The sequence below is a fragment of the Pteronotus mesoamericanus genome, unplaced genomic scaffold, assembly GCF_021234165.1.
Source record: "Pteronotus mesoamericanus isolate MK-2021 breed Mesoamerican mustached bat unplaced genomic scaffold, CSHL_Meso_final contig_1108, whole genome shotgun sequence".
NCBI lineage: Eukaryota > Metazoa > Chordata > Mammalia > Chiroptera > Mormoopidae > Pteronotus > Pteronotus mesoamericanus.
Window position 1 is genome coordinate 386,274 of NW_026555016.1, and position 12,756 is coordinate 399,029.

Below are 12,756 nucleotides of genomic sequence, written 5' to 3' on the forward strand. Positions count from 1 at the left end.
TTAATGTGTCTGATATCTCAAACTCAAGATGCCCATCACTGAAATCCTGATTCCTACTCTTTTCTCACAAGGCTACTCCTCTCCCTCTTTCCTCTCCTGGTCCATCTGAGAAAATGGCCATTCCATGCTTCTGGTTCATACCTTCTTTCTCTCTCTCTCAAGTTCATTTGATTCTTTATTGGTCCTGTGGATCTTAAAGCTGCCCCTCAACTTAGGATCTCCCTGAGCTGTACAGAAAGACCTGCCACCTATAGGAACCAGGAAGGTGACACAGAGGTAGGTGGCCCCTGTCCCAACATACACACACCACCCTTTGGGGCTTATGTTCTACCAGTGAGATTTCTAGGGGTACAAACCTGTATGCTCACAGTTGATGTCTCATCATTCTCCAGTTGAATAGCATGAACCTCAAATCATTTGCAGTGTTCTTAGATTCCAGTATTTCCTTGGAAGGTCTTCTGTTTCTCTCCAGTGGGTCTCAGCCTGCCCTCTCTCTAGGGCCTGGGACTTCTCCTCCAGCCTCTGCCTGTCCACTAGCCTTCTGTACAGGTTTTAAGGACTCCCTTCTTGCCTGCACCTGTCCCCCACCTTCTTCTGTAGAACCCAGGGTGCCCTGGGCTTCTTGTCTTGATGGGCTTTTAGCTAACAGGGATTGCCACCCAACATCTTGTGACTCCAGTGACTCTTTGAGCTTTGAGTGCCCAGAAGCCTCTCCTGGGAAGTTCCTGGAAGTTGCTGAGCTCTGCAGGGGTCATAAGCCCATCTCCGTTCACATTCTAGGTCTCCAGTGCCTTGTCCACTATGAGGATCACCAGGTTGGTAGTGGGAAGGTCAAAGGGCCAAAGCTGCTGTCAACATAGATAACAGCTCCAGGCCATCCAGCTGTGCATTCTGGTCATAGTCATGGAGGGCAAGGAGGTACAGGAGAACCTGCTCCTGGCTTATGTGCTTCAGCTCCTCTTCCATCCTTTCTGGTCCCTTTAGGTAGCTCTGCAAAAGTCAGAGTTGCTCCTGGACAGGCTGGAATGGGTTGGGCAGGGGTTGCAGCTGCACTTCAAATATCAGCCTCATGGTTCCACCCTTGGGAGCAGCCTGGCCCAGGGCAGCAGCAGCAGCAGCAACACTAACATTCTCATCATCAAAAGCAAAATCCTTCCTGCAACTGGGACAGGTAACACCTTTCCTGTGGCAGCATGGTGAGGCTCAACAGGTCCATGGCCAAGTATTTGGCTTCATGGAATTGCAGCAAATGGATCTGTACATAAAGATTCACTCACCTCTGCACTTCTGCACGATTATGGGGAATTTCCCAGTTTTAAGGTGAGCCCTCTGGACATTAGGATACAGTTTGTATGTTTCTTCTTTAGCTTCATTTGAAAGTGTACTCTGGTCAAATACACCCATAGTGGTTACAGGGATGTCCCGAGTTTTATGAGGTTCCACATAAGAATTTTGACAATTCAGGGTAGGTCTTGAAGCCAGGTCACTCTGACCCAAATTTTCCAGCCTGTCCATCATGAAATCAATGGCATCAGTCATCACAGGATCCACTGGGTCAGATGAAAAGTTTCCAAGAACAATTTTTTTTTTTAGCATAAATGATGGCATCATCCAAAAGCTGTTTGCAGTCTAAGTTTGATTAAAGATAGAGATATCACTGAAGCAATCGTAGATGATGAGGGAATGGACTCTGGGAGATTTGCGAGCATTTCTGGGCCAAAAAGCCTCCCAAAGAAGCCCCCAAAAGATGAATTTTATTCCATTGTAATGGTCCAAAATTTTATGAACCCATCACAGAATTCAAGATGGCCCCAATAAACTGGATATTGCAAAGCTATAAATAGGTAACCCTATACAGTCAAAGTCTGGTGGAAAAATAAATTTGCAGTCCTACTCACTGGGGGAAGAGCTATGAGGAAACACCTTATATTTCTGAGACTTGCATCATAGAGTGACCATATCTCACTATCTTCATTCATGATAATCTTTTTTGGGAACCGTACTTCTAAACCAGTTATAATCAGGAAAGACTTTAATTTCTCCCATCATAAGCTGAAAGGAAGGTTAACCCTGCCGTGGGTGACCCACCACCCCTTTCTCTTCTCCCAAAGGCAGCTCTTCCCTCCCTCACAGGAGCAGGCAGGCTAGGGAGTGCGGCTTGGGCGGTGGCTGGGTTCTAGTGGGGGCCAGCAGCCAGGGTGCTCAGGACTGGCAGGTGCAAAAGACAGTGGAGGTATGCTAAAACTTTTAAAATATTAATTTTTCAATTGCTTCAGTTTTGCTTGAAATGTTTTTTAAATTAAATATATTGGGATGACATTGGTTAGCAACATTACGTAAGTTTCAAGTGTACAATTCCATAATACATCATCAGTATATTGTGTTGTGTGCCCACCACCACATATTTGACCCTCTTTACTCCCTTCAACCTCCCTCCACCCTTCCTTCCCACCACACTGTTGTGTTTTTGGTTTTTTGTTTATTTTTTGCTTTCTGCTTTATATTCCACATGAATGAAATCATATAGTTCTTGTTCTTTTCCATCTTTTTCCCCTTAGCATGATACTCTCAGGATCCATTCATGTCACAAATGGCAGTATTTCATCCTTTCTTACAGCTGAATAGTATTCCATTGTATATACGTACTACATCTTCTTTACCCAATTATCCATCAAAGGACACTTAGCTTGTTTCCATGTTTTGGCACCATGAATAATGCTGCAATGAACACAGGGGTACATATATCTTTACAAATAAAAGTTTTCAAATGTTTTGGGTAGATACCCAGAAAAAGGATCTCTGGGTCATGTGGTAGCTCTATTCTTAATTTTTTGAGGAAACTCCATATTGTTTTCTACAGTGGCTGTACAAATTTACATTCCCACCAGCATCGTATACATGTAAGGGTTGGTTTTCCTCCACATCTTAGCCAACACTTGTTATTTCTTGTCTTACTGATAATAATCATTCCAGTGTGAGGTGGTATCTCATTGTGGTTTTAATTTGCATTTGCCTTGTAGGTAATAAAGTTGAGCATCTTTTCATATACCTGTTGGCCATCTGTATGTGTTCTTGAGAAAAGTGTCTACCCATTTTTAAATTGGATTATTCGTTTGTATTTTATTGTAGAAATGTAACAGTGTAGAATATTTTTAAATGATTATATTGCTATTATTACATGTTTGTGTAAATTAATAATTTGCATATGTGATTTATTATTACAATTTATATCAGTAAATTACTTTCAACTTTACTCAGGAAATATATTTAGAAAGTTAAGTTAAATATTAGTAGCTTTAACATTTTAAAATATTTTGTTAATTTTAGTATTAAAAAAAGATTTCATTTATATTTTTAGAGAGAGGGGAAGGGAGGGAGAAAGAGAGGGAGAGAAACACCCCTCAGCTGCCTCCCACATGTACCCCCAACAGTGACCAAACACACAACCCAGGCAGGATGACTCCCAACCAACTGAATCACACTAGTCAGAGTGACTGATTGATTTTTAGAGAGAGAAACACTGACTTGCTTTTCCACTTACTTATGAATTAATTGGTTGATTCCTCTATGTGCCCCAAGTGGGGATTGAAACCACAATCAAAGTATGTGCCCCGACCAAGAACTGAACCTGAAACCTTTCCTTTGGTGTACGGGATGACACTTCAACCAACTGCACCACCCAGCCAGGGCACATTTTTAATTTTTAACTTAAAGATTTTAGTTATTTTTAACTCTGCATTGAATAAAAAGAGCAGGCTTCATCCTTACTCTTGTGTAAAGGATAGACATACATATAGTACATAAACATATACACAGTATATTGGTGGCATTAAAATTTCATGGGGACTGAGAGGATTACAAAAAATATCTAAAAAGAATCTTTAGGGCCAATAATAAGGGAAAAAAGTTTTTGAGAAACATTATTCTAGGTTAAAAACCTTGGTGTCATACTTGACTCATTTGTTTTTCTTATACTCTCCTTAAATCCATTAGCAATCCTTTTGGCTCTACCTTCAAAATATATCCAGGATGTGACACAGCTTCTCATTATCTTTTTTCTCACCGCTGTGGTGCAAACCGCCATCATTCCCTTGTCTGGATTACTCCAATAGCCTCCTTAACCGGTGGCTCTGAAGTCAAATTCTTAACTTTTTCTTTTCTCTTTTTTTCTTCTTTCTTTCTCTTCTCCTTCCCCTTCCCTTTTCCCTTCTTCTTCTCCAATACAAAAGTTTATTTAACGAAAGTTCTATATGAAAATGTACATGACTTGATTTTTATGTTGTAGTATAACAAGTGCTGAGGAGAGGGGACATGTGGAAGCGCTTGATTTCTCTGCTGAACACACTCATACTTGTCCCAATGCTTCTAACATAATACTATTTCCTCGTATTACCACCATTCCAATATTGTTTTCTTGCCCACTAGTTGTCATCTCTACACATTCATCTATCACAAGATTCATAAAGGGATCAAATCTTCTTGTCCATAAAGTTCTTTAACTTGGGAGGATGAGCTTTTCTCACATTGTCTACTCAGGAAGCTCAAACATACCTCCAAACAGCACAGTCTATTTCCAACATAGCAACCAATGTGATCTTTTAAAAAGATCGTCATGTAATTCTTCTGCTTAAAACTCCTGTGTTTAAGCCCTGGCTGGGTAGCTCAGTTGTTAGAGAGTCATGCTAATACTCCAAGGTTGTGGGTTCTATCTCCGGTCAGGGTACGTACAAGTCAACCAACAAATGCATTAATAAGCGGAAAAACAAATCGATGTCTCTCTCTCTCTCCCCCCTCCTCTCTCTCTAAAATCAATAAATTTAAAAACAAAACAAAAAAATTCCTTTGCTTAAAAGGGCTCCTCATCTCAGAGTTAAAAGCTAAAGTACTGTCCCCAAGAGCAAGGGATATAAAAGAATAAACAAATGGGTCTACATCAAATTAAAAAGGTTCTGCACAGCTAAAGAAAACACCAGTAAGATGAAGAGGGAACCAACTGTATGGGAAAATATACTGGCCAATAATACCTCAGACAAGGGTTTGATCTCCAAAATAAATAAAGAACTCCACACCAGGAAAACAAACAATCCAGTTAAAATATGGGCAAAGGACACTTCTGAACAGACACTTCTCTAAGGAGGACATACACAGGGCCCAGACACATATGAAAGGATGCTCAGCCTCACTAGCCATCAGAGAGATGCAAATTAAAACCACAATGAGATACCACTTCACACCACTCAGAATGGCCATCATAAACAAATCAACAAACAAGTGCTGGCAAGGTTGTGGAGAAAAGGGAACCCTAGTACACTGTTGGTGGGAATGCAGACTGGTGCAGCTGCTGTGGAAAACAGCATGGAATTTCCTCAAAAAACTATAAATGGAACTGCCTTTGACCTGGTGATTCCGCTGCTGGGACTATACCTGTAGAATCTTGAAACACCAGTTCAAAAGAACCAATGCACCCCAATGTTTATAGAAGCATTATTTACAACAGCCAAGTGCTGGAAACAACGTAAATGCCCATCACTAAAGGAGTGCATCAAAAAACTGTGGTACATTTACACAATGGAATACTATACAGCAGAAAGAAAGAAGTAACTCCTACCCTTTGCAACAGCATGGATGGAAGTGGAGAGTATTATGCTAAGTGAAATAAGCAAGGAGGTGAAATACAAATACTATATGATTTCACCTTATGTGGAACTTAATCAACAAAACAAACAAACAAATGAGCAAAATAGAACCAGAGACATGGAAATAAAGAACAAACTGACCGTGATCAGAAGGGAGGGAGGAGGGCATAACGGGGGAAAGAAGGGGAAGGGTCAAGTCAAGGAACATGTATATAAAGGACCCATGGACAAGGACAAGGGGTGGGGGCTAAATGTGGGAGAGGGGGGCTGGACAGGGCAGGAGAGAGCAATGGGGGAAAAATGGGGACAACTATAATTAAACAATAAAAAATTTTTTTAAAAAAGCTAAAGTACTACTTACAGTGGCCTGTAAGACCCTACATGAACTCTTTCCCTTCACCTCTTAGACGTCTACTGCTTATCCCCTCTTTTACTCTTTTCCAGCCACACTAGCCTCCTTGTTCTTTCTCTAATATGTCAAAACATTCCTATTTTTAGGGCCTCTGCACTTGCTGTTCCTTCTGCCAGCATGTTCTTCCCCCTTCCCCATGTCTGCTTGGTTATTCTTTTCTCAACATTCAGATTGACAATGCGAAAATTCTGAGATATCCTAAATTAAATTACAGAAGGCCAAGGGTCGGGGCGGGAAGGAAAAGACAAAAAGAGGTTAATCAGTTAATATTTGCAGTGTAAAACCAACAAAAGACTGCTCACACTTGGTGTATTTTGGAATTATTAAATTAACTTCCAGGTGGCTATTTCCAGATTATGTAAAAAGGGAGAATGGCCAGGTGCTCTTGAACCTCAGGAGCCTCCACTTCTTGTTTACACATGAGCTTTACAGATTCTGTTGTGGACTCTGCTGCACCTATCCCAGCTTCGCCTTTTCTCATCCCTTTAGTCTATAGCTCAAGTAAATTCTTTCAGAAGGATTTACTTCTTACTCCCCCTATCTGATGTATTTTCAAAAATGCTTGCAAAACTCAAGGTCCTTGGACATGTCTTTCTTACGTAGTCATGTTGGTGGTGGTTTAAACTCTGCCTCAAGACTAGTCTTCTTTTTTGTAGTAATGGCCTAATAAACGCTTTTTTAAAAAGACTTTCAGCCATGGAAGTTAAAAATTTTTAAGAGCCAAGTATCATTTTCTTCCAAAGATCTTTCTGATTTACCAAACCACCTCTCCTATGCTTATACAGGATCACCCATACGATACCCGCTACCTCCCTTACCCTTTCATACTTCTTTACATAACTTACTACTACACCCTGGTATATGCTTGCTTATGATCTGCTAACACTGAGCCACAGAGTGAAGAAGGACTTTTGTCTGTTTTGTTGTTACTCTCCAACATCTAGAACGGTTCATTCAACATGTTCAACATCTTTTTGTTGAATGAATGAATACTAGATACGAGCTAGAAAAAAGTTTCCCTGCCTCAAGGAACGTGAGTCTACTGGGGAGACATAAAATAATTAAAATATAATAATTGCACGTGTTCAGTGGGTCACGGAAGCCTCCAAATCTGTTCAGAGGTTTTGCATCACAGACGTGATAGAATGGTTAATCTACGTTGTATAATGTATTATGCAATGTGAGATTGTCATTAACTGGTGAAGGTGCGATATTTTGCCTTTTAACCTTTCCCCGTGTCGAAAATTTTACGAGGAAATTTTTGTTTCACCTCATTTACTTTCTCCACCTATAACTCAAATAGTCACGTAGCTATGAATGGTATGGTCCAAGGGAACTATAAAACACTGCTTGGTCTAGGAGTCTGCGTAGTGAATGGCTAGCTGGCGCATGCGCATCAGCGAAGACACGGCAAGATGGCTGCTAGCCACTTTGTCGTGCGTCGATTCCCCAAGGAATTAGTGCCGTGGCGGCTGCAGTCCCCAGAAAGTGACAGTGGCCGCTGACTGGTGGGCGTTTCCTGGCCCTGTTCTGTGAGCCGGGAATCCTCAAGAGTGAGACTTCGCTAGGAAGCAAAGAGGGGGGCGGAGCGGTGAAGCCCCCTCCCCCAACCTCTCCTTAGTTTGACCAACTCCCTACTCCTCCTTCCCTCCCCGTTTTTCCTCCCAGCCCGCTATTCGCGGATGTGCTGCGCACGCGCAGAAATCATCAAAGCGCCTCCTTGGCCCTAGAGGCTTGCGGGTTCCTGCGCGCGCTTCTCGTTCTTCTTCGTTGATTGGTCAGATTGCCCCGCCATCACGGCCTCCCTCTGCTTTCTAGGCTAAGAAGGAAGCGGGGGGGGCGGGGTTAAGCAGCGCGTGCGCGATACTGTTGCTGTCCCTTTGCTGCTATTGCGTTGCAAAAAAAAATCCTGACTAGGTAGCCTTAGGCCTTTTCTGTGGTAGAGGATCTAAAGGCGAGAAAGATTTCTGCAAGTGAAGGGGCAGTCGGGTAGTATTAAATTTAAGATATTAACGCCCGCCCTAATAGGAGTTTGGTGATAGAAGTGGGGGAAGGGCCTTAGCGTAGAGCCGAAGAATATAAAACCATTGGTTTGGGGATCAGGCATTTTAAAAGGCTTTACTGGACCTGTTTTCTGCGAAATTCTTCTCTGATTACTGACTGGTTTAAACACAACCCCCTGAACAATTCTGATAAACCTTCGAATCCCGCAGCACCCCACTTGCAGCGTGTGGGAGCCACCAGCGTGCTCAGCAGCTGACCCGCCCGTCCTACCTTCAGAAGAGCCTAGCGCGTGCACCATCCCCTCCCCCTGACCTCCCTCCCCACCTACGGCTTTCACGCACTCGCAGTGATTGTTTTGCTCGCTCCCGCCTCCGTCGCCGTCGCCGCCGCCGCCGCCGCCGCCAGAGGAGCAGCAGCGCTAGTGCAAACCGGGAAGATGGCGGCCGGCGGCGGCGGAGGCAGCAGTAAGGCCTCCTCCTCGTCGGCCTCTTCGTCAGGGGCTCTGGAGTCCTCTTTGGATCGAAAATTCCAGTCGGTAACCAACACCATGGAATCTATTCAAGGCCTGTCGTCTTGGTGTATAGAGAACAAGAAACACCATACTACTATCGTCTACCATTGGATGAAGTGGCTCCGGAGATGTGAGTGTTGGGGGTGCTTAGGGGAAGGGAAGCCTGGGGAAATGTAAGGAAATAATCCCCGAATCGCTTGGGGTTTTCCCATGGAGCCACTGCATTTGGTTGGGGCTGTTCATTCACATTAAAGCTTTGACCTGAGCGTTCCCAAACCCAGACTCCATTCCTAGCCAGTCTTTTCCTAAATTGCAGGAGGTTTAGCATTTCGTGGATATTTTAGCCACTGACTTGGTGTGACCTTGGGCCGTTGGCCGCATATCTGTAGATTCTTACATTATATCATTTCAGAGCCTTGTAAGGTTTTGTTGACTTACTGAACCTTTACGGAAATTGTCGCGTCCGTTTGTTTCTTAGATAGGCCTTGACGTGTTAAGGATTTCTGGTTTTCCTGAAGACAGACAAGCTCTGGTTTTAGAAGTAGTAAATTAGTCTATTTCGCTGGAATATATTGGACCACTCTATTTTCTAATGATCTAAACTTGTGATGTGTAATAAGAAGGGCTTTATCTGGATGAATGTTGAGTAACATAAGCTCCATTTAGAGCCGAGGCGACTTACCTGCGGGGTTTTCCCTGTACCTGTGTTTGCTGCAATGAAATACAGACTTCTTGATACTGACCGGAAGCAACTGTAATCAGTATCATCAATACTTTAAAAATCACTTGAAAATACCGTTTTAAGGAATTTTTGGTTTCATAGGCAATAAAACAGGAAACCAAGGAATGTGCTTTTTTTCTGCAGCTCTTTTTAGCAGAAGAAAACAGCATCCGAATATTTATTGACCAAAATGATGCCAGTTTGTAAGTTGAAGTGTCACCTAGTGAGGGGTGGGGGGTTGGAGAAATATGGTTTTTGAGTATATGTAGTACCCTTTTCCTCCTAGTTACTACTGTTTTGTCTTTATTGGGGAGTTTTTTCTTCTGCCTTACTACAGAAAAGAGGTCTAGTAAACTGTCAGGAAGCATAGATTGTTTGTAGAAGATTTCATATCTTTAGGAGGAAGTGTGGAAAAGTCACTGTTGCTGCCTCCTATTAATCCTAAATCCATCTATATTGGAACTTTAGGTCTTTGTTGCTTCCTGTCCATAGCTTGTCACCACTTCTTATTTTTATTCCATTTCTGCCATTGCTTTTGTAGTATTTTGACTTGTGTTTACCTTTTAGGGAACGGATGGATAGAACTTGCAAAATCATAGGCCCCATCTTCAAATCATTTGTATATATAAGGTTATTGTTGGGAAAGATGTTTTGTGGCTCTTTGAATGATATTTGCTGAAAGGGTTGTAGAACCAAGACAGGATTACCTATATCTACCAATAGCAGATCAAAGTTATTTTTTTCCCAAGAAGTAAAATTATTCCAGTAGAACATACAAAATCAAATATAAAAATCATCAACACGTTAAGTATCTGCTATGTGCCCAGCCCTTGTCATTTGCAGTATATCTATTTTATTATATCTTAAAATAACTCAAGATATAGATTTTTTTAGTCATTGATTTACAGTCAGGGACACTAAGGCTTAGAAACGTTAAGTTTCTTAAGTTTACACAGTAAAATGGTGGAGTTAGGTTTTGACTCTACCTTATCAGTTGGCCATGGCCACATTTAACTTTGTAAAATGTTTTCAAGATTATTTTTAATGTACTTGGCACACCAGTGGTAGCAGGCAGTGCTCATGTGAGCCTGAGGACATATTTTTCTTCCTGTTTTAAAGCATTTATACTAAATTGTGCAAATATTTTACATTTTCTACCTTTGGGCTCTGGTGCTTTAACTGTATGGTTACATCATTTGCAAGAATAACTTGGTTCTCATGTCTGCCTTGTGGGATTACAAATGACAATTACAGTAATGAAATAAACTGGAGCCTGGATTTTTCTGCCTCTGCTGTTGGTATTGTGTCTGAATTTATTTCCTTTGTTAATATCTTAAAGAGAGGGAAAAAATTATTGCTCTAGGAAGACAGTACTTCATTTGAAGTGCATGATGTATAGTTTATTTAGTGACGTGCTTTTGGCTTTGTAAAAACCTGATTTTTACCCCTTTGGTCTAGTGCAGCTTAACTTTCTAAAATGCTTCGGGGTAATTTGTAGTAGTTTTGTATTTAAGTTGACCTTTGAACAATGTGGGGGTTAGGGATACCAACTCCTGAGCACTATCCCAAACTTTTGCTGTTGACTGGAAGCCTTATAACTATCCCAAACTTTTGCTGTTGACTGGAAGCCTTACTGGTTACATAAATAGTTGATTAACATATTTTTTTGTGTTGTATATATTACATACTGTATTCTTACAATAAAGTAAGCTAGGCAAAAAGATGTTATTAAGAAAATCATAAGGAAAAGAAAATACATTTATAGTATTTATTGAAAAAATCCACATATAAGTGGACCCTCGCAGTTCATAACCATGTTAGTAACTTTAGTAACATTAGTAACTTTAAGGTACTAATTTGTTCAAGGGTCAGCTGTACATTTAGTAAACACCATCTATCTTGTAAGTAAAGACTTTTGAGAGAGATTCAGTAGAGTGGTAAAGGGCACAATAAAAATAGTTTATGCATTTGGTCTCATTTTCCATTTAATTTTATTTCTTTACAGTTAGAATTATTTTAGTTTGAGTTTGGTTTCTAAGTCAGCTTTAGGCAAACTTGTGAGGTTGATGTTTCTGGCATTTGCAGCCTTTCTGTCCATTTTCCTGATGGCCACTTTTGCTTCTCTCTCTTTTCTGGCACCCATTATTTAGTAATTTTTATTTAGACCTCAGTGTGAATTTAAGTAAATATGTTAGCTCTTCCAGAGTTATTTTATTCTTTACCTTCATAATGTGTAATAGACTTTTGTTCACTTTTTAAAGGCAATAATTTAGAGAAGACAAGTAGGCTTCTTGAAGATGTATTCAAGTGGGCGGGTCATACTGACTTTATTCAGGCTTCTCTTAATTTGTTTGGCTGAAGCATTCATTACCATCATTTTTTAAAGCGCTCTTTCTGTAGCATAAACAGATGCCATTCCTGTACTTTAAAATCCTCTAGTTGGCATCCCATTGCAACAGGGTGAAGATCTAAACAAGTTCCTCCTACACTGCTATTTCTCAGACTTCTAGTTCTGTCTCCTCATCATTTAGATCCAAGCTCAAATATTATCTCCTTGAAAGGCCTTTCCTAATGACCTTATTTCAAGTGGTCTTTTCCATTGCTTTGTATCACATCATTTTCAGTATATGAAATTACCTTATTTTTTGTTCCCATGTTTATTGTCTTTCTATTCCCACTAGGTGACAGGGCTATATGTCTTCTTTACTATTGTATCCTCAAGCATCTAGAACAGTGATTGACACACAGTAAGCAATCAGTAAATACTTGCCAACATAATTTAGTGAAATAGTTAATCAAGAACTTTAATTGTTTTAGTATCTATCAGAGGGAAATGTGTATAAGTTAGTGAAAAAAATAATAGGTATGGTTGTCAGCAGGCTCAAGATATGGCTCGTAGAGGGACCTGATGTGCAGTTTGACCAGAATATCATTTCTATACTTCATTCGTCCCTCCCATTTTTAATGTAAAATGGGAATCAGTATGGAAAACTAGAACTACATCAGATCTTAATTCCATCACTAATACCTGGGTGACTCTGTGCAAAGTACTTAAAATGGAAGCATCAATTTTTGATTTGTAAGTAGAGATAGTTATTTCTCATAGGATAGTTTAGATTTAAGAAGACAGTGCATGCATTCTAGCGTAAGTCCTTGTGTATAGAAAACATTCAGATTATTTCATGTTGGTAATGATTATGCAGAAAAAGATAATCTTAAGATCCTGGGTATTCAGAGTAAGTACAGCAGAACTTTGTTTTGGGTACAGTGGTGGAAATTATATTCCCAGTCAGGGCAGATGAATTGGATCTGCCTCTCTGTAGTGAATTACTAGCAAGTGCTCTGAGGAACTCGTAGAACAAACTGGAAAATAGCTGTGTTCATGATGTCTCTCTGTTGTCTTGAATGATTGATCTATTTTATAGGAGGTGTTATGAGAATTTAAGTGAGTATTGGAAGAAAAGGGGATATA

At 40.6% G+C, this 12,756-nt stretch overlaps 1 protein-coding gene and 1 pseudogene across 7 annotated transcripts in view; one reads left to right on the forward strand and one right to left on the reverse strand.

Moving 5' to 3' along the window:
• Positions 1 to 337: 337 nt before the first annotated feature.
• LOC129071767 (maspardin-like) lies at positions 338 to 2,046 on the reverse strand (annotated as a pseudogene).
• A 5,845-nt stretch (positions 2,047 to 7,891) lies between these two features.
• RPRD2 (regulation of nuclear pre-mRNA domain containing 2) overlaps positions 7,892 to 12,756 on the forward strand; it is a 92,709-nt gene continuing 87,844 nt past the window's right edge. For 2 of the 7 annotated variants that reach the window (XM_054575296.1, XM_054575313.1), the window contains exon 1: positions 7,893 to 8,693. In XM_054575296.1, the coding sequence (XP_054431271.1) occupies positions 8,489 to 8,693 (205 nt within the window). In that variant the 5' untranslated portion in view covers positions 7,893 to 8,488. Of the gene's footprint in view, positions 8,694 to 12,756 lie in introns of all 7 variants that reach the window. The other 5 variants (XM_054575324.1, XM_054575329.1, XM_054575338.1 and 2 more) reach the window with 3 other exon arrangements.